We start from the raw sequence: 19868 nt of genomic DNA on the forward strand, positions 1-19868 counted from the left end.
GGAAGCATTGGTGATCATTTTCCAATGTTCTATAAATTCAGGATCAGTTCCTGTGGATTGGAGGGTAGCTAATGTTATCACACTTTTCAAGAAAGGAGGGAGGGAGAAAGCAGGGAATTATAGACCAGTTAGCCGGACATTGGTAATGGGGAAGATGCTGGAGTCAATTATCAAATGCATTTGGATAGCAGTAACATAGCAACATAGAAAATAGGTGCAGGAGGAAGCCATTCGGTCCTTCTAGCCAGCACCGCCATTCATTATGACCATGGCTGATCGTCCCCTATCAATAACCCGTGCCTGCCTTCTCCCCATATCCCTTGACTCCACTAGCCCCTAGAACCCTATGTAACTCTCTCTTAAATCCATCCAGTGACTAGACCTCCACTGCCCTCTGTGGCAGGGAATTCCATAAATTCACAACTCTTTGGAAGAAATGACCTCCCCTTTATTCTGTGGCCCCTGGTTCTGGACTCGCCCAACATTGGGAACATTTTTCCTGCATCTAGCTTGTCCAGTCCTTTTATAATTTTATATGTTTCTATAAAATCCCCCCTCATCCTTCTAAACTCCAGTGAATACAAGCCTAGTCTTTTCAATCTTTCCTCATATGACAGTCCCGCCATCGCAGGGATCAACCTTGTGAACCTACACTGCACTGCTACAATCACAAGGATGTCCTTCCTCAAATTAGGAGACCAAAACTGTACACAATAGTCCAGATGTGGTCTCACCAGAGCCCTATACAACTGCAGAAGAACCTCTTTACTCCTATGCTGAAATCCTCTTGTTATGAAGGCCAACATTCCATTAGCTTTCTTCACTGCCTGCTGTACCTGGAAGCCAACTTTCAGTGACTGGTGTACAAGGATGCCCAGGTCTCGCTGCACCTCCCCCTTACCTAACCTAACCCCATTGAGATAATAATCTGCCCCCTTGTTTTTGCTGCCAAAGTGGATAACCTCACATTTATCTACATTATACTGCATCTGCCATGCATCTGCCCACTCACTCAACCTGTACAGGTCACCCTGCAACCTCCTAACATCCTCTTCACAGTTCATACTGCCACCCAGCTTTGTGTCATCCGCAAACTTCTAGTGGGGCTCCTAATTCCCTCTTTCAAATCATTAATATATATGGTAAACAGTTGCGGCCCCAACACCGAGCCTTGCGGCACTCCACTCGCCACTGCCTGCCATTCTGAAAAGGACCCGTTCACTCCTACTCTTTGCTTCCGGTCTGGCAACCAATTTTCTATCCATGTCAACATCCATGTGCTCTAATTTTAGTAACCAGTCTCCCGTGCGGGACCATATCAAAGGCTTTCTGAAAGTCTAGATACACTACATCCACTGGCACCCCTTCATCCATTTTACTTGTCACATCCTCAAAACATTCCAGAAGATTAGTCAAGCAGAATCAGTCCAAGTCAGCGTAGATTTACAAAGAGAAATCATGCTTGACAAACCTTCTGAATTTTTTTGAGGACAAATAAAATGGACATGGGAGAGCCAGTGGATGTAGTGTACCTGGACTTACAGAAAGCCTTTGATAAGGTCCCACAAAAGGAGATTAGTGGGCAAAATTAGAGCAGATGGTATTGGGGTTAGGGTATTGACATGGATAGAAAATTGGTTGGCAGACAGGAAACAAAGAGCAGGGATTAACGGGTCCTTTTCAGAATGGCAGGCAGTGACTAGTGGGGTGCCGCAAGGTTCGGTGCTGGGACCGCAGCTATTTACAATATACATTAATGATTTAGATGAATGAATTAAAAATAACATTAGCAAATTTGCAGATGACACAAAGCTGGGTGGTAGTGTGAACTGTGAAAAGGATGCTATGAGGATGCAGAGTGATTTGGACAGGTTGGGTGATGCATGGCAGATGCAGGATAATGTGGATAAATATGACATTATCCACTTTGGTGGCAAAATCAGGAAAGCAGATTATTATCTGAATGGTGTCAGGTTAGGAAAAGGGGAAGTACAATGAGACCTGCGTGTCCTAGTACATCAGTCACTGAAAGTAGGCATACAGGTACAACAGGAAGTGAAGAAAGCTAATGGCCTGTCGGCCTTCATAAAGAGAGAAGTTGAGTTGAGGAGCAAAGAGGTCCTGCAGTTGTACAGGACCACACCTGGTGAAACCACACCTGGAGTATTATGTGCAGTTTTGGTCTGCTAATTTGAGAAAGGACATTCTTGCTAGTGAGGGAGTGCAGCGTAGGTTCATGAGACCAATTATCGGGATAGCGGGACTGTCACATGATGAAAGAATGGAGTAACTGGGCTTGTATTCACTGGAATTTAGATGGATGAGAGTGGATTTTATAGAACCATATAAAATTATTAAGGGGTTGGACACGCTAGATGCAGGAAACATGTTCACGATGTTGAGGGAATCCAGAATCAGGGGCCACAGTTTAAGGATAAGGGGTAGGCCACAGAACTGAGATGGAGGAAAAACCTTTTCACACAGGGAGTTGTGAATTTGTGGAATACTCTGCCTCAGGCAGTGGAGGCTGATTCACTGGATGCGTTCAAAAGAGAGTTAGATAGAGCTTTTAGGGCTAGCGGAATCACGGGGAATGGCAGGAACGGGGTACTGATTTTGGATGAACTACCATGATCGCATTGAATGGCGTTGCTGGCTCGAAGGGCTGAATGGATGAAAGATTTAACAGGAACCTGAGGTACGTATATACAACAAACTGCCAGAGGAAGTAGTTGAGGCAGGTACAATAACAACATTTAAAAGACATTTGAATGGGTATATGGATACAAAAGGTTTAGATGGATATGGGTCAAATGTGGGGAAATGGGGCTGGCTCACATGGGCATCTTGGTAGGCATGGACATTTGGGCTGAATAGCCTGTTACCATGCCGTATGACTTGACTATGACTCATTTCCATTAATTACATGTTGATTTCATTAATTATACTTTTTATAGATGTTTTCTTATTTCTGGTACAAAAATATCTTAAAGTCTCAAATATATTCAATTTATTAAAGGGATAGTAATGTAACTTTTGCTAAATCTCATGCAAAGATCAATGGTTTAATCCGATTACTCAGAAAATATTGGAAATATTCAAAACGTCAGACATCATCTGTGATGAGGGAAATAGAATTAACATTTCAGCTTGATGACCTTTCAAGAAAACTGAGAAAAGTTATTGTTATAAAAACATTAACCTTGTTTCTCTCACCATTTTAACTGCTGAGTATTAACAACTTTTTTAATTTAGGCATATAATTTAGGCATCATATTTCAGCTTTCCATTATCTGCAGTTTCCAGCTGTTGGGTTCATATTTTGAAGCAGACAAAATATTTCAAAGTATTATTCCAATTAAAAAATAAAAATAAGAGGAGGCATAAAATAGTGAATTAACAATTTACTGTTATCATCACTTAGTTAATTAAATAATACTGCACTTACTACGATGCAGGTGGTAGTAAGTGTAGCCATATCATTGATTACAAGGTGCTCAATTTCATTGCAGCCAATTCCTAATGACTTAAAACCTCTCACTGAGATCTGAAACAAGAAATGCATAAAACATGCATAACAATGCATAACAAACCTAAGTTAATTTGAATACATTTGATCTGTGTATGTCAGTTGGAACAGCAATACAATTTTTAGGTTAACACTGCAATAAAAAGAGTTTGGTGTTTTCTAAGTACAGGTACAGAGAAAATCTGACCTCTAGCAAGTTGAAATAACCTTTTCTCCATGCATTTTAATCTGTCAATCATCAAATAATGGCTAAACCACACTGTTCGCAAAACCACACAGAATACCCTTCTTCACAATCAATATAATCACAAATGTGATGGTAGGATACCCAGCCAAATTGCTGTTGTCCAAAGCTTCCTGAGATCAGCTTTATACAACTCGCAGCAAGGAAGCTCCTGCAGAGAGGGCCAATCTGACTGATAACTTTAAAAGGTATCAGTCAGATTAATAAATTGCCATGGTAGTGAACATATTATAAACAAATCTCATACCTCACAACTACAATAACTCAGGTTCAATCTTGACCCTGTGATTGCATTAATTTTCTTTTGCGGCTCTGATTTCCTACCACATCCCAAAGACGTGCAGGTTGGCCACTCTAAATTGCCCCTAGAGCATAGGTCAGTTGTAAAATGTAGGGATGATGTGAGGAGAATTACATAGGTATTAGCGTAGGATTAGAGTAAATGGTTGCATATGGTTAACACGGTCTCAGTGGGACAAATGAAGTGTTTCTGTGCTGTATGGTACTATACTGGCAAAATCTATTACTAGCAATAAATCAATTTCACTCACTAAATTCAGCAACATTGATGCAGAAAAATGCTGCCTTGCTAATGAAAATATTATTCACAACACGATTTTTATTGCCTTAATTGAGTAAGCCCTCCTATATTTGTATGGCAGCTTCCAGCACCTGGTGTAAGCATTACCATCTATCTATATTACTAAAACTCTGTTCTTGACCGGTTTCGGCTTTCTGTGCTGCGGTTTCCGAGAGTACGCCGCCACCTACGGCCGTCATTTTTGGCCACCTCGCTCAGAGCCCCCCTCCGCCGCATATGTGCCGAGGATTTTTCCCGTCGATGAAAATTGACAGAGATATTAATGTTTTTACAACATTCCCCATTCTCTCTTCTGCCCCTGCTGGAACGGAGGGGGAGGGACTATAAAACCAGGAAGTGGTGTGCCTCAATCAGTGTCTGCAAGTGGTGTGCCTCAATCAGTCTCTGCAAGTGGTGTGCCTCAATCAAAGCTTTGCATGACACTGACAAATGTCTACAGCACTGTGAGTACCCTTAATTTGGTTTGAAAATGAAAATATGGTTAGAGGTAAAAAAGCACTGCCTGCAAATGGTTGTTTGGGTTTGGGTTGAAGTAAAAAGGCACTCTCTCTCCCCCCCTCCATCTCCTCTCCCCGCTCCCTCTCCTCCCCCCCCCCTCCTCTCCTCTCCCCTCCTCTCCTTTCTCCTCTCCCTCCCCTCTCCCTCACCTCTCCTCCCCTCTCCCCCCCTCCCCTATCCCCCCCCTCTCCTCTCCCCCCCCTCTCCTCTCCCCCCCTCTCCTCTCCCCCCCTCTCCTCTTCCCCCCCTCTCCTCTTCCCCCCCCTCTCCTCTTCCCCCCCCTCTCCTCCCCCCCTCTCCTCCCCCCCCTCCCCCCCCCCTCTCCCCCCCCCCTCTCCCCCCCCCTCCCCCCCCCCCTCCCCCCCCCCCCCCCCCCCCCCCCCCCCTCCCTCCCCCCCTCCCCCCTCCTCCCCCCCCCCCCCCTCCCCCCCTCCCCCCCCTCCATCCCCTCCCCCACCGTCCCCCTCCCCTAAACTCCCCTCCCCTGCACACACCCCTACCCCCTCCCTGCTCCCCACCTCTCCCCGCCCCTCATCTCACCCCCCTATCAGCACTCCCCCTCTCTCCCCCCCTCACCCCCCCCTCTCTCCTTTCCCCCCCCTCTCCTTTCCCCCCCCCCCCCCTCTCCTTCCCCCCCCCTCTCTCTCTCTCCCCTTCCTCTCCCCTCTATTAGCGTGAGAGTGGGAGGGGGGGGGGGGGGGGGGGTAGTTAGTGTGTGTGATGCTGCATGCCACCTCCCCCCCACAACCACACGTTGGGGGAACAGACCCAACGGGTCTGCACTTGGTCTAGTAAGTACTAAACGTATTAGGAAAGCAGTGATACAAAGCCCACATTATTTTCCATCCTCAGAAAAACCCAGAAAAATCAATATTTATTTAATAAATAATCTTGGTCCAGAAAAATGTAGTTAACATGTTTCTTAAAAAAATCATTATATGGACTGGAGATATGCCATGTGTGAAGTTAGACTGTCAAAATGTAAATGAAGATCTATAAGCTAAGTAAACAGGCTAGATCCGCAATTCTTTAGTCATGCTTAAGTGCTTTTTGGACAATTCTTTTGGTAGCATATGAAAAATGAATTAAATTCCATCTGTTAACACTGGCTTTCGTGCTAAATATCATTGACAGAAGAATTTTATTCCCCAAATGAAAATAAGAATACACATATGCCCCAATAACAGAATACACTGTAGGTTTCATTTGAGATGCATCTACGAGCCAAATTGCTCCGACTGCTTAATTGATGCCAGGTTGTGTAGGTTGTGAGAGTTATCAGAGGAAATTGTAAAGGCAGCCATAGTAATGTGTATTTGTGCTGACCTGCAATAATCCTCATGGGTGGAAAGTCAGCTAAAACATGCAGGATAGGTAAAATGTAATAATGCCCCATGTGTCATTCTCTGAGGTTTCTACCACGTATCTGATGAAGACACTGATAATAGCTTTGGATTGTAGGATCTGCAAAAGGAGCTTCAAACCATCTTCCGACTTCGGTTAAGCTTTTAATCATACGTTACATTTATCGTCTGGAGCAGCAGCCAGATGGGTTTCAGCTCAATATGGAGCTCAATAATCTTGATAATTCCAAGAATATGCATGATTACTAGCCTTTAAATTTACACTATAACTTAACTTCAATCTCCTTATTCTTTCATTCACAAGCTTCTATGCACAGACATTGTTCATGATTAGAAATGTATCAGGATTTATCTATTTTCAAGTATATAGTATTCACAAATGGCAATGTTTCTCATATGCATTTGACACCCATTCTCAAGTAGACAAAAATGCTGGAGAAACTCAGCGGGTGAGGCAGCATCTATGGAGCGAAGGAAATAGGCAATGTTTCAGGTCGAGACCCTTCTTCAAACTCATACTCAATCCATTCTCAAGTATTCACTCATACCATAACCTGTGAATGACCATTAACTAATAACAAAACTTGTCAGGCGTAGTTCCATAACATCAATGACTATTAAAACAAGTCAGAGGCCAGGTTTCTTGCAGTAGATAGCTCACCAAACACCCTAAAATCTTTTTATGCTCCACACATGTCTGGATGGATGCTGTCCAATGACACTATCCAGGGCAAACTAGTTCATTGGATCTGCGCCCCACCTACTAGCTGACATGTTTTGGCTGCAATGCGTACCATCTGTAAGATTCACTGCAACTACAGTACTTATCATCACATCCAAATACTAGAAAGAAATTATGCTACATGGCAGCAAGTAACCAGCTAAGACTCACAAAAGGCTTTTGGTACATGGACCTTTATCAATCAGAGTATTGAGTATAGTTGGGAGGTCATGTTGCAGCTATATAAGACGTTGGTGAGGCCGCATTTCGGTATTGTGTTCAGTTCTGGGCACTATGTTATTGGAAAGATATTGATAAGCTGGAAAGGATACAAAGAAAATTTACAAGGAGGTTGCCAGGACTCGAGGGCCTGAGCTATAGAGAGAGGTTGAGTAGGCTCGGACTCTATTCATTGGAGTGTAGGAGGATGAATCGTGATCTTATAGAGGTGTATAAAATCATGAGAGGAATAGATCGTGTAAACGCATGGGGTCTCTTGCCCAGAGTAGGGGAATTGAGGACCAGATGACATAGGTTTAAGGTAAAGGGGAAAAGATTCAATAGGAATCTGAGAGGGTAACATTTTCATACAAAGGGTGGGGTGTGTATGGAACAAGCTGCCAGAGGAGGTAGTTGAGGCAGGGCTATTGCAACATTTAAGAAACAATTAGACAGGTACATGGATAGGACAAATTTAGAGGGATATGGGCCAAAGGCAGGCAAGTAGGACTAGTATAGTGGGGACATGTTGGCCGGTGTGGGCAAGTTGGGCCGAAGGGCCTGTTTCCACATTGTATGACACCATGACTGTGACCCTATGAGGTAAAATTTAGACTGCAGCTTAGTTAATGATGGAGTTTTGAGTAGAATACCTGAGCCTCACCCTTAGACAGACCAACACTTTGCCTATCTCCTTTCCTCCATAGATGCTGCTGCACCCGCTGAGTTTCTCCAGCATTTTTGTGTACCTCCAAACCTCAAACCAATTCTTGATCTACAGAGCGGCTCACTACCATCTCTTTAGTATGGCTACAGCCGATTAATAAATACCAGGATTGGTAGCAAAGCCCACAATTTAAGAATAAATTAAAAATAGATCTTATCTGATAAGGCAGGTGCTGTGTTAATTTTTAAGAAAAGCAAAGACATCTTAGGCCAATTTGAAAAACAACTACCTGCAATTTCTAACAATTTAAACCTCAGATAAAACAGCTAATGGGGAAAGACCCAGAGTCTCATCTAGCCTGATCCTCAGAGATTAAAAGGTAAGTGTACAAGCTGTGCCTGGGTAACAGATTTTGTTTTTATTGACGTCAACAAATCGATTTTGTTCATGTTGGAAAATATGCAAAAATCACTTGATATAGTAACTATATCTCCATAATTTTGTAATAAACTAGACCAAGTGGGACCCATTGGGCCCAGTTCCCTCAACACAATATTCCACCACTCACCCGTTCCCCCAATGCAACCCGTTCCCCCAACATAATATTCCACCACTCACCCATAGCCCGCCAGCTCTTTCCCCTCTCATCCTCCCCTCCCGCACTCTCTCCCTCACCTCTTCCTCCCGCTCTTGAAAAGAGCACTCTTTTATGTAAATGAGATTTGGGATCTCATTGTGACGTCATAAGCTGCTAACTGTCAGTGCATGCAAGTGAATTTTGTCAAAGTGGGGTTTTGTAAAGTTTTAAATGTGCCCCCAACGCAACCCGTTCCCCCAACGCAATATTCCACCACTCACCCATAGCCCCCAACTGCGCAGGCGCAGCTCATTTCCCCTCATCCCCCAGTACTCCCTCCCCCTCCTCTTCACCCTCCTCCCCTCTCTCTCCCCTCTCTCTCCCCCCTCCCCCACTCCTCCCCCCTCCCTTTCACTCTCCTCCTTTCACTACCCTCAGTCACTCTCCCTCATTCCTCCCTAACCCCCCCCCCCCCCCCCCCCCCCCCCCCCCCCCCCCCCCGCTGTCATTGTGTGGTGGAAGCTGCTGTGTTTTTTATTTTATGTGTATGAGATCCCATTGTGATGTAATGGTGGAGCGCTGCTGTGTTTTTGAAAACTGAGCTTTTTTTTTAATGTAAATGAGATCCATTGTGATGTCATTGTGGGGTGGAACGCTGCTGACGGGCAGTTTATGTAAATTTGATTCCATTGGAACATCATACGCCGTTAACTGCCAGTGCAGATGAAATATTTTTGTCAAAGTGAGGTTTTGTAAAGTTTAAAATGTGAATAACTTGTAAAATGTACCGTCAATCTGATAGAAACCTGGTACACCACACACCAGGACAATGGTGAGTAAGGAGGGCCAAAAATTGTAGCGCTATCGTTTACCATTCTGCCGTAATTTCAGGCAGGCAGACAGACAGACAGACAGACAGACACAGAAACAAGAGATAGATAGATAGATAGATAGATAGATAGATAGATAGATAGATAGATAGATAGATAGATAGATAGATAGATAGATAGATAGATAGATAGATAGATAGATGGCATAAGAAGCACATAAGACTGATAAGGAAGAACACTAATAAAAATAGAGCAAGAGAGGAAATTAGTTTGCAGGGACGAATGTATGTATGTACATCGGATTTTGAATTCAATAATATTTTGGAGGCTCACTCCTTTGCGTAGATGTCCTTAAACCAGGTGTTTGTAATCTGGGATAGACACAAAACGCTGAAGCAGTTATGCATGTCAGGCAGCATCTCTGGAGAAATATTTGAGGACAGCCTGTACTATTAACAAAACACTGCTGAACCAAAGGTGTAGAGAAGTGCAGCAATACAACTGGAAACAACCAAAGAAGGCTAGCACGCTTCTACCAAAGAGGAAAACAAAGACCTGTCACAATCAAGAGTGGGAGGCACAGTGAGAATAAAGTCTTACTCACTTTGACAACAGACTAAATTGCCAATATTACCCTGCTGCACAAGAAGGGAGCAAAGCAGAATAGTGGGAACGATAGGATAGGCCGGTTTGTCTGATTTCAGTGGTGGGTAAGATTTTAGAGCCCATTATAAAGGATGAGCTTGTGGAGTACTTGGAAGTTCATGCTAAAATAGGCCAGTCAGCATGGTTTTATGAAAGGGAGATCTTACCTGACAAATCTGCTGGAATTCTTTGAAGAAGTAAATAGTAAGACAGACAAAGGAGAGTCAGTGGACGTTGTTGACCTAGATGTTTAGAAAGCCTTTGATAAGATGCCACACATAGTGCTGCTAAGGAAGATGAGAGCCTATTGTATCAAAGGACAGATACTAGCATGGATAGCAGGTTGACAGGATGGCAGAAGGCAAAGAGTGGCCATAAAGGGACCTTTTTCAGGTTGGCTGCCAGTGACTAGCGGAGTTCTGCAGGGGATGGTGCTGGGGCCGCTACTCTTCATGTTGTATATTGATGATTTGGATGAGAGGATTGAAGGCTCTGTGGCTAAGTTTGCGGATGATACGAAAATAGGTGGAAATGCAGAGAAGGCAGGGACTCTGCAGAAGGACTTGGACAGGTTTGGAGAGTGGGCAGAGAGGTGGTAGATGGAATATAATCTGGAGTGTGGAGTCGTGCATTATGGTAGTCGGAATAAACGAGTAGACTATTTTCTAAATGTGGAGAGAATCCAGACATCGGAGATACAAAGGGACTTGGGAGTGCTGGTGCTGGTGCAGGATTCGCAAATAGTTAATCTGCAAGTCAAATCGGTAGTAAAGAAGGCAAACGCAATGCTAGCATTTATTTAAAGACAGCTGGAATACAAAAACAGGGATGTTTTGTAAGATAGCGGAGTGGTGGGGGTGAGGGATGGGGAGGGTAGAGGATGGGAGAGAAAATCTAAATAGGAGGGAGAAGGGGTATAAGAGGAGTTTAATAGAAGGAGGCTTTTGGAAGTGGGGGGGGAGAAGGGTTGTGGTAAAAAGGACAGAGATTATTGAGAGAAATGGAGGAAGAAAGAAGCGGGAAGGTGAGAAGAAACAGTAAGGAAGATATGAAAAAGGCAAAAACAAAATAGGGGAAAATGGGGGAGAGGAAGATGGAGCAGAAGGAAATGAGGTGAAGAAGGGGGTGAGAAGGATTGAACATATGGGCAAGAAAGTCAAAAGTGGGTATTGGTTATAACTGTAAATGACCATGATGAATGTGATAAAATAAAGGCATATCCCTTTAATAACTTCACTGATTCTTTTTTTGACTGAGCCAATTATATATTTTCTGAGCTGAGCTGAAAACCATTTGGAATTCTGCCAGAAGCCTGAGGGAGCAATCATTTTTGGCAGCTTGGGTTTCTGTAACTCCACACTAGCTTCAACTCCCCTCCCCCTTCCTGCATTACTCAGTCTGCCGCTCAAGACTGGGATTGTTAACCACCATCGAAGTACATCGTTTCTCATAGCAGCAAAAAAGTTGTGTAGACTAACCTCAGTGCAGCCTGAAATGTCCAGATAGACAAGCCTGTGGCAGCCCTTCCCCGTGGCAAGGTAATTCAAACCTTTATTTGTGTATTTCTTTGCATATGCCAGGCTCAGATATTGCAGATTCAGACCAAATCTTGAAAGAGAAGAAAAACGTGGAAGACTTTCAATTGTAATACTACCAAGATACTGAAAAGGAAAGCTAATTTGGATCTCTACCATGCAAAGTTTTCCTGCTGGAATTTTATGACCTGCAAGATTTGGCAGCATTAAATCAGAAACAAGACAGTGAAACATGCAGTTCTATTTCTAGTGTGGGTATTTTGAAGTTGTTAAGCCTACAATAAACAACAGTACAGTAGGTTTGCAGATGGGGTTTTTTCTGTTCTGTTCTATTAATTACTTGCTGAATGGCAGAGCAGGCTAAAGGCATGAAAAAAGTGCAAATGCAATCGATAGAGTTTGTGCTGCAAGCTAGTTTTGGGAGTCGTTTTTAGTCTTGTTTCAACTGCAACAACCTCGTACTGCATTTGTCTTTAACAGAAGTCCAGAGCTTGTGCATCTGGAATGGAGCTGGTCTGGTAACTATTAAGCTCAATGCCAATGTTATTTATAGAATTTTCTTTACCTTTCCCTGCAGGAAAATCTTCCATGCAGAGTCTTAATGAAAATAAAAAAAGTTCCTCAGATATTTTTAATGAAAATTAAAGCAGGTTTATTTTAAATTTAAAACTGATGCAACCATTTTATAAAACAAAGTTTGTTAATATGACAAAGTCTGAAATAAATCTCTCTGAATGCATGTTTTTAAATCTGAAATCAAAACGAGTTTGTAATCCTACAACAAAAGCATTATATTTAAAGCTGGAAAGTTAACTCCAAGTACTATTCTCTATTGTCACGTAGTTTGACATTTTCTAAGTAACAAAGTATAATAATTCTTGCAATATATTTGTATGTAGTGTTTAATAAATCTTTGCCAGTGTGAAGAAAAACATCACAGCAAATTCCTTACTCAACATATAAAGGTACCTATTACTAGATCAACTTTTACTGACACCAGCTAATAATGATAATTAAAAAGAACAGAAGAAAATAGGACTAAAGTGAAGTGTGAATGAAAGTAGTGCAATCAGTCTATAAACTGGATAGGCTTGTGTACTCCTGAAATAGAGACTGAAAGATTAACAATGGAACAACTTACTTTGATAATGACCTAAGTGTAGCATCACCAATACTAGTGTAGGATATGTTCAGGTACATAAGCGATTTGCATATTTCCACCACTGCAGACACAAATTCATCCTAAATGAGGGAAAAATAAAATAGTTTAAAATGTTTAAAAAAAGACCCCAAAGTAAGCATGCATACTGGTTACATTGCATCCTTGAGTAGAATTTTTTATTCATTCAACGTGTGTGTATTTTGGAGGCAAATGGGCATATTGATCATTTCTAATTGTCAAGAAGATTTAGATCTGAGTGATAATGTGTATATGTGCAGTCTATGTGATAAAGGTATTATCATTTACTTATTGGGTAGGAAGTCTTTGTTTATCACTCCAATGTTATAATGGTAGACAATTTTAGAAAACTAGTAAATTTACACACCAGGAGGATGTGCCATTTGAAAAACAAAATGAAGGTTCTGGTGTTCCCAGGCCTTGTCCTAGGTGTTAGAAGTTGCAGGTTTGAGAGGTGCTATCAATGTTGTAAGATATTTTGTAAATGCTACTACAGCTATAGTTTGTTGATAGTTGAGGGACTAAATGCGTAGATTGGTCAATGGGAAGCCAATCGATTTGGTTATGCATTTTTTGAATGTTTTAGGAATTGGACTCATCGTGGCAAGTGAAGTTCATTCGTTTACACAGATAGTAAAGAGGCTTTGGGTGGGGAAGGATGCATAGGGATGGGTTCAGCAGTAAATCACTAAACATCAGAAACATATTTGATACATTTGAATCATAGTCATGTATTGAAACTGGCCCTTCGGCCCAAGTCATCCATGCGGACGAGGTTTAATAACTGCGCTAGTCGCATTGGCCAGCATTTGGCCCATATCCCCCTAAACTCTTCCTATCCATGTACCTGACCAAATACCTTTTAAATGTCGCGCTTATACCCGCAACCGCGACTTCTTCTGGCAGCTCATTCCAAATGAACACCACTCTATGTGTGAAGAAATTGTCCCTCGGGTCACATTAAGTTTAATTATCTCGGCAAGAAATGTGCAATAGTCACCACTGTCATAAACATCCATATTTGCAACAGGTCAATTGGTGAGGGCAAAGTCAAGTATGTTTATGGGGGAGGGCTGTGTCTCTGAGGGCCTGGACTGCATTTATCACACCACAATACAAGTTGCTTGTTTGTTTCTCTCGCCATCTGTCAGATACTCTGAATGGCAACTTTCTGTTCTTCAAGATTTGGAAGATTCAGTCAATAATTGTATTATCAAGCCATCACTCATAGCCAAGACTGGAGATGACTAAAGGGTGCAGATGGTGGAAAGAGATAAGGAAGGAAGGTGGGAAGTGAAATGTGGAATATATAGACAGGGATTAGGTATTTAAATGCTTTCACTCTACCTTTGTGTCTTTTCTTAAAAAAACGATGGTACTTAGTTTAAAAGAATGATTCCTCTCTTTTGGATAGTAAATTGCAAGTACTATGTCCAGGGCATAACAGTGTTTTAAAGTGTCTGAAGATGTTTCTAAGACTTTTCATGGATGATCCTAGGAACAAGAAATGATTGTAACATTACAGATTCTCTTTTAAATAATGCATGTTAGATCCATTTTGAACAGTCATTGGCCTCAATCCCAGGTCCATATGTTTTGCTAACATCAAAGAGATGTCCAGTTTGTAGATTGCCTTTATAAACATCAGAACAAATCTAGAAGATACTGGCACAGCAAATAGAGTTGATGCTTCACAGCTGCAATGAGCTTGGTTCAATTCTGACCTCTGCTGCTGTTTGTGTGCAATTTGCACACTCTCTGTGTGTTTCCTTTGAGGTTTTTTTTCATCAAGACATACAAATTGGTAGTTTAATTGTCCACAGTGTAGGTGTGTGATAGAATCTGGGGAATTTGATGGGAATTGGGAAAGAATATGTTTGCGAATATATTAGGGAAGTGAGATTGCTCTGTGAACTGGCATAGATTCAATGAGCCAAAATGTCCTCTTTCCATGTTGCAAGAAGATATGGAATATTAAATGTTTTAATCATTGTAATATTAGCATTATTTATTTCCTCCAGAGAGTTATAAAATTGAGAATGTTTAGAATTGCCAGCTTTAAGTAAATTAAGGTTGTATTGTAGAAACAATGAATTGCAGATGCTGGTTTACAAAAAAAAAGGCACAAAGTGCCAGAATAACTCAATGGGTCAGATAACATCTTTGGAGAACATGGGATTGGTGATGTTTCGGACTGGCTAACTTTGTCGCAGTTGACAAAGCTCGCTAATTGTAGTAAATATTTGCTCCTGGCATCAATATACAAAACACTGAAAAGTTATACAATCAAAAAACATATCGTGAGATGTAACAGCTGTTAAAGGGTTGTTAATTCACTTTTTAAATAATGCTGTGATTCAGGCAGTAAACAGTTAGTTGCAGACAAAGAATAGATCAGAGTCTGTTGGGGCGCAGGGAAAGCATAACGTCACTGATCTAACCCCTCCCCTGACACACACACACACACTCTCTCTCTCTCTCTTCTCTTCTCTCTCCCTCTCTCCCTTTCTCTCTCTCTTCTCTCTCTCTCTCTCCTCCCTCTTCCCCTCTTTCTCTCTCGCACACACACTTATGGGCATTGCTTGAAAGTTTACTAATCTTACAGGTGATTAAAATTAAATAAAATTGAAACTCTTAGTTACCCATTCCTAAAATGTGTCCTTATTTTGTAGAATTGCAGATTTTAAAGCGTGTGCTATTGCATTTAGGAAAAAAATATCTAATGGCAGTATTCCATAACATTCAAAGATAAAACATAAAAGCTGTTTTATTTTTAAGCAAGCTGTTCATAGCTTCCTGTTTCATCTCAGAAGGCAAATATTTCTAACCTCCTAAGTCATGTTTATTCATATTCACCCTCAATAACCACTGTATTTTGCAGAATCAGCTTTATCTTGGAATCCACAACTTCATAGAACTTGCATGTTTCCGATAAGCATAACATCTGAGAGGGAGGCCAGAGCAGGGATGATAATTCAAAAAGTCTTACAGCCGGTTGTTCTTCAAGTTCAAGTTCAAGTGAGTTTATTGTCATGTATCCCTGATAGGACAATGAAATTCTTGCTTTGCTTCAGCACACAGAACATAGTAGGCACTTACTACAAAACAGATCAGTGTGTCCACATACCATAATATAAATATAAATAAACTGATAAAGGGCAAATAACAGATAATGGGTTATTAATAATCAGAGTTTTGACCAAGCCAGGTTTAATAGCCTGATGGTTGTGGGGAAGTAGCTATTCTTGAACCTGGTTGTTGCAGTCTTCAGGCTCCTGTACCTTCTAACTGAACGTAGCAGGGAGATGAGTGTGTGGCCAGGATGGTGTGGGTCTTTGATGATACTGCCAGCCTTTTTGAGGCAGCGACTGCGATAAATCCCCTCGATGGAAGGAAGGTCAGAGCCGATGATGGACTGGGCTGTGCTTACTACTTTTTATAGTCTTTTCCTCTCCAGGGCGCTCAAGTTGCCGAACCAAGCCATGATGCAACCGGTCAGCATGCTCTCTACTGTGCACCTGTAGAAGTTAGAGAGAGTCCTCCTTGACAAACCGGCTCTCCGTAATCTTCTCAGGAAGTAGAGGCGCTGATGAGCTTTCTTGATAATTGCATTAGTGTTCTCGGACCAGGGAACATCTTCAGAGATTAGCACGCCCAGGAATTTGAAGCTCTTGACCCTTTCAACCATCGACCCATTGATATAAACGAGGCTGTGGGTCCCCATCCTACTCCTTCCAAAGTCCACAATCAGTTCCTTGGTTTTGTTGGTGTTGAGAACCAGGTTGTTGCGCTGGCACCATATGGACAGTTGCTCGATCTCTCTTCTATACTCGGGTTAGGGTTAGGGTTAAGGTTCTTTAGAAGAATTATTTGAAATATTATTAAGTTTAACAAGAGACCAAGACCGAGTGATGTTGTTCCCCATTGTACCACTCTTTGCCCATCTGTACTCTACCCCATTATCAGCATCAAACTTCTATCCTATTGTATGGCACCACAATGTTATACTATTTCAGACCTTAATCAACCAGTACTGTCGTGATACACTATACTATTGGGAATACAACTGAACATGGATATGGGATTGGGCTATGAAGATTGAGCTGGGCCCAAGATAGAAACATAGAAACATAGAAAATAGGTGCAGGTATAGGCCATTCGGCCCTTCGAGCCTGCACCACCACCATTCATTATGATCATGGCTGATCATCCAACTCAGTATCCTGTACCTGCCTTCTCTCCATACCCCCTGATCCCTTTAGCCACAAGGGCCACATCTAACTCTCTCTTAAATATAGCCAATGAACTGGCCTCAACTACATTCTGTGGCAGAGAATTCCAGAGATTCACCACTCTCTGTGTAGAAAATGATTTTCTCATCTCAGTCCTAAATGATTACCTCTTTATCCTTAAACTGTGACCCCTTGTTCTGGACTTCCCCAACATCGGGAACAATCTTCCTGCATCTAGCCTGTCCAACCCCTTAAGAATTTTGTACGTTTCTCTAAGATCCCCCCTCAATCTTCTAAATTCTAGCGAGTACAAGCCGAGTCTTCCAGTCTTTCTTCATATGAAAATCCTGACATCCCAGGAATCAGTCTGGTAAACCTTCTCTGTACATTCTATGGCAAGAATGTCCTTCCTCAGATTAGGAGACCAAAACTACGCAATACTCCAGGTGTGGTCTCACCAAGACCCTGTACAACTGCAGTAGAACATCCCTGCTCCTATACTCAAATCCTTTTGCTATGAATGCTAACATACCATTCGCTTTCTTCACTGCCTGCTGCACCTGCATGCCTACTTTCAATGACTGGTGTACCATGACACCCAGGTCTCATTGCATCTCCCCTTTTCCTAATCGACCACCATTCAGATAATAGTCTACTTTCCTGTTTTTCCCACCAAAGTGGATAACCTCACATTTAACCACATTATACTGCATCTGCCATGCATTTGCCCACTCACCCAGCCTAGATGATGCACCATGTCCCCTCCAGCCTTCTATCAACCATTTTTATCTCTCTTCCCCTCTCAGTTCCATTCAACTACCACACACACATTTCACTCCCACCCCTCCGCCATCTGGTTTTGGTTCCATCAGCCATTCACTTCTCCCCTAATGGTTCCCATTATCACTTTCCTTATTTATCAGATTCCAGCAATGGTTGGCTTGAAGTTCCTGGTTATTACCTTCCAGCAGTGTCTCCACATTCCAACGTCTCTTTTTATCATCGGTGCGGTGGGATATACTCATTTTATAGGCTTTCTGCACTTTGCAGTTGCCTCAACCACAATCATTCATAGAAATAAAATCAAAAAGCAATGACAATGGAGGAGGAAATGAGGCTTCTCCATTTTAACTACAGTTCACAGTATTCTGAATAAGTAAACAAATGGAGGAGGTATGGTTAAAATTTCCTCCATGTATAAGATCTCGCCACTTGGTCTGGATACTGAAAGATGTGCGGCTCTGTCTCCTATTAGATCTTTAACTTTGAACTAGATTGGCAGTGGAATGAGAACTAAAGTATGAGACAGGTGAGAGGCTGGAAGTCAGTAAGAAAGGCAATTAAAGCAAGTTCAGTAGACAGCATAGGTAGGAGCAAGGACAACGAAGGACTGTTGGATTAAATCACATTTATTTTAATGCAAGAGGCCTGACTGGTGATGTGGATTAAATCAGGCCCTAGATAGGTACCTGTGAATGGGTCAATTTAGCCAACTAAGGGAGGGATAAGACTGGCAGTTGAATATTCCACGGTACAGGCTACATGACATAGAGGTGGGGTTAAATGACGGGAGAGAGAAGGGGGAGGGAGAGAGGAGGGGGAGAGAGGGGGATGGAAGCGAGGTGGAGGGGGAGGGGAGAGTGGGAGGAGAGCCGGGCAAGCGGCCGGGCTTATGAGTGGTGCGGCCGGGCTTGCGAGCGGTAGGGCAGGAGAGGGGGGAGAGGGGAGGGGGAGAGAGAGGGAGAGGGAGAGGGCGGACTTGAACTCGGCGAGTGCCGACCAAAGAACGCATGGAAAACAGTGCGCAGCGAGTGGAAAACAGTCACTCGCAGCGCAAGCAAGACGGCAGCAAGCAGATCCATCGTGACGTCATCAGCTCATTTATTTTCAAAGGTATTTGAGATTTTCATAAATCACTCGCAAAATAAAGCATGATTTTTTCAGATTAGCAAATTTTTGACTCCAGAGAGTAAATCTCTACCGGAATATGTAAAAATGTTACCGCATCGTTAGCGCATCGTTTCTTCGAGTAGATGTGATCACACACAAACAAATAAATACACACACATACCCACATCCATCCAAAATCTGAGTTTTAATAGTTACTAGACCAAGTGGGGCCTGTTGGGTCCCGTACCCTCAACGAGCGGTTGTGAGGGGAAGGGGTGGCCTGCAGCGTCACACACACTAACCACCCCCATTGATATTATATTAATATTATTCATTCACTCCTTTTACCACATGCCTCACCCTATCCACTCACACATAGCCCCCAACATGCAGGCGTGGCTAGAGAGGGAGGGGGATAGAGAGACAGGGACACAGAGGCACAGAGAGGGACACAGACACAGAGGCACAGAGAGGGACACAGAGGCACAGAGAGGGACACAGCAGTACAGAGAGGGACACAGAAGCACAGAGAGGGACACAGAGGGATACAGAGCCATACAAAGGCACACAGAAAGGGACACGGAGGCACAGGGAGGGACACAGAGAGGGATACAGAGGCATAGAGAGAGGCACAGAGAGTTACACACAGGCAGGGGAGCTTGCTGCCTTTTTCAGCTGGGGTTTCCGATTTGCGGCATCTTATGAGTGGACGGCCCTGATGCTGCGAGCGGACGGCCCTGATGCTGCGAGCGGGCGGACGGTCAAAAGCAGCGGAGGGCCGGCCGATCGTGGCTTCCGCAAGGGGAAGCCCACCCACCCGCGTGACAGACGATTGGGCAGGGGAGACGGAGAGGAGGTCGTCCCCCAGAGATCGCCAGGTGGGATCAGGATCACTAGCGAGGAAAAGGCGTCGCGATTCCCCGAGTCCCTGCGATCGACGGAGGAATCGCAGGTCTTCATAGACGGCTCTCCCAGAGGGACTAATGGCCGCTCGGGCAACTTTCCCATTGTGCTGGCCCGCACTCTCACCCGCACACGCGCGGCAATAACGACCACCGCCGCCATGTTCTAGAACTTCAAGGAGCTCAGCGGCGCGTGCAGCACGACCTGAGCAGCAGTTTAAAAACATTAAGTGC

General features: G+C 43.2%; 2 protein-coding genes across 2 annotated transcripts in view; one reads left to right on the plus strand and one right to left on the minus strand.

Moving 5' to 3' along the window:
- Window positions 1-19868, minus strand: part of fbxl13 (F-box and leucine-rich repeat protein 13) — a 126103-nt gene that overhangs the window by 34300 nt on the left and 71935 nt on the right. The window contains exons 13-15 of the mRNA XM_055653146.1: window positions 12572-12672; window positions 11374-11503; window positions 3449-3547 (exon numbers count right to left, since the gene is read on the minus strand). Coding sequence (XP_055509121.1) covers window positions 3449-3547; window positions 11374-11503; window positions 12572-12672 — 330 coding nt within the window. The remainder of the gene's footprint in view (window positions 1-3448; window positions 3548-11373; window positions 11504-12571; window positions 12673-19868) is intronic.
- The window catches only part of lrrc17 (leucine rich repeat containing 17), a 30676-nt gene continuing 22101 nt past the window's right edge, over window positions 11294-19868 (plus strand). The window contains exon 1 of the mRNA XM_055653164.1: window positions 11294-11433. The gene's annotated coding sequence lies outside the window, so the exon portion shown is untranslated. The remainder of the gene's footprint in view (window positions 11434-19868) is intronic.

This window comes from Leucoraja erinacea, chromosome 22, assembly GCF_028641065.1.
Source record: "Leucoraja erinacea ecotype New England chromosome 22, Leri_hhj_1, whole genome shotgun sequence".
NCBI classification, from domain to species: Eukaryota; Metazoa; Chordata; class Chondrichthyes; order Rajiformes; family Rajidae; genus Leucoraja; species Leucoraja erinaceus.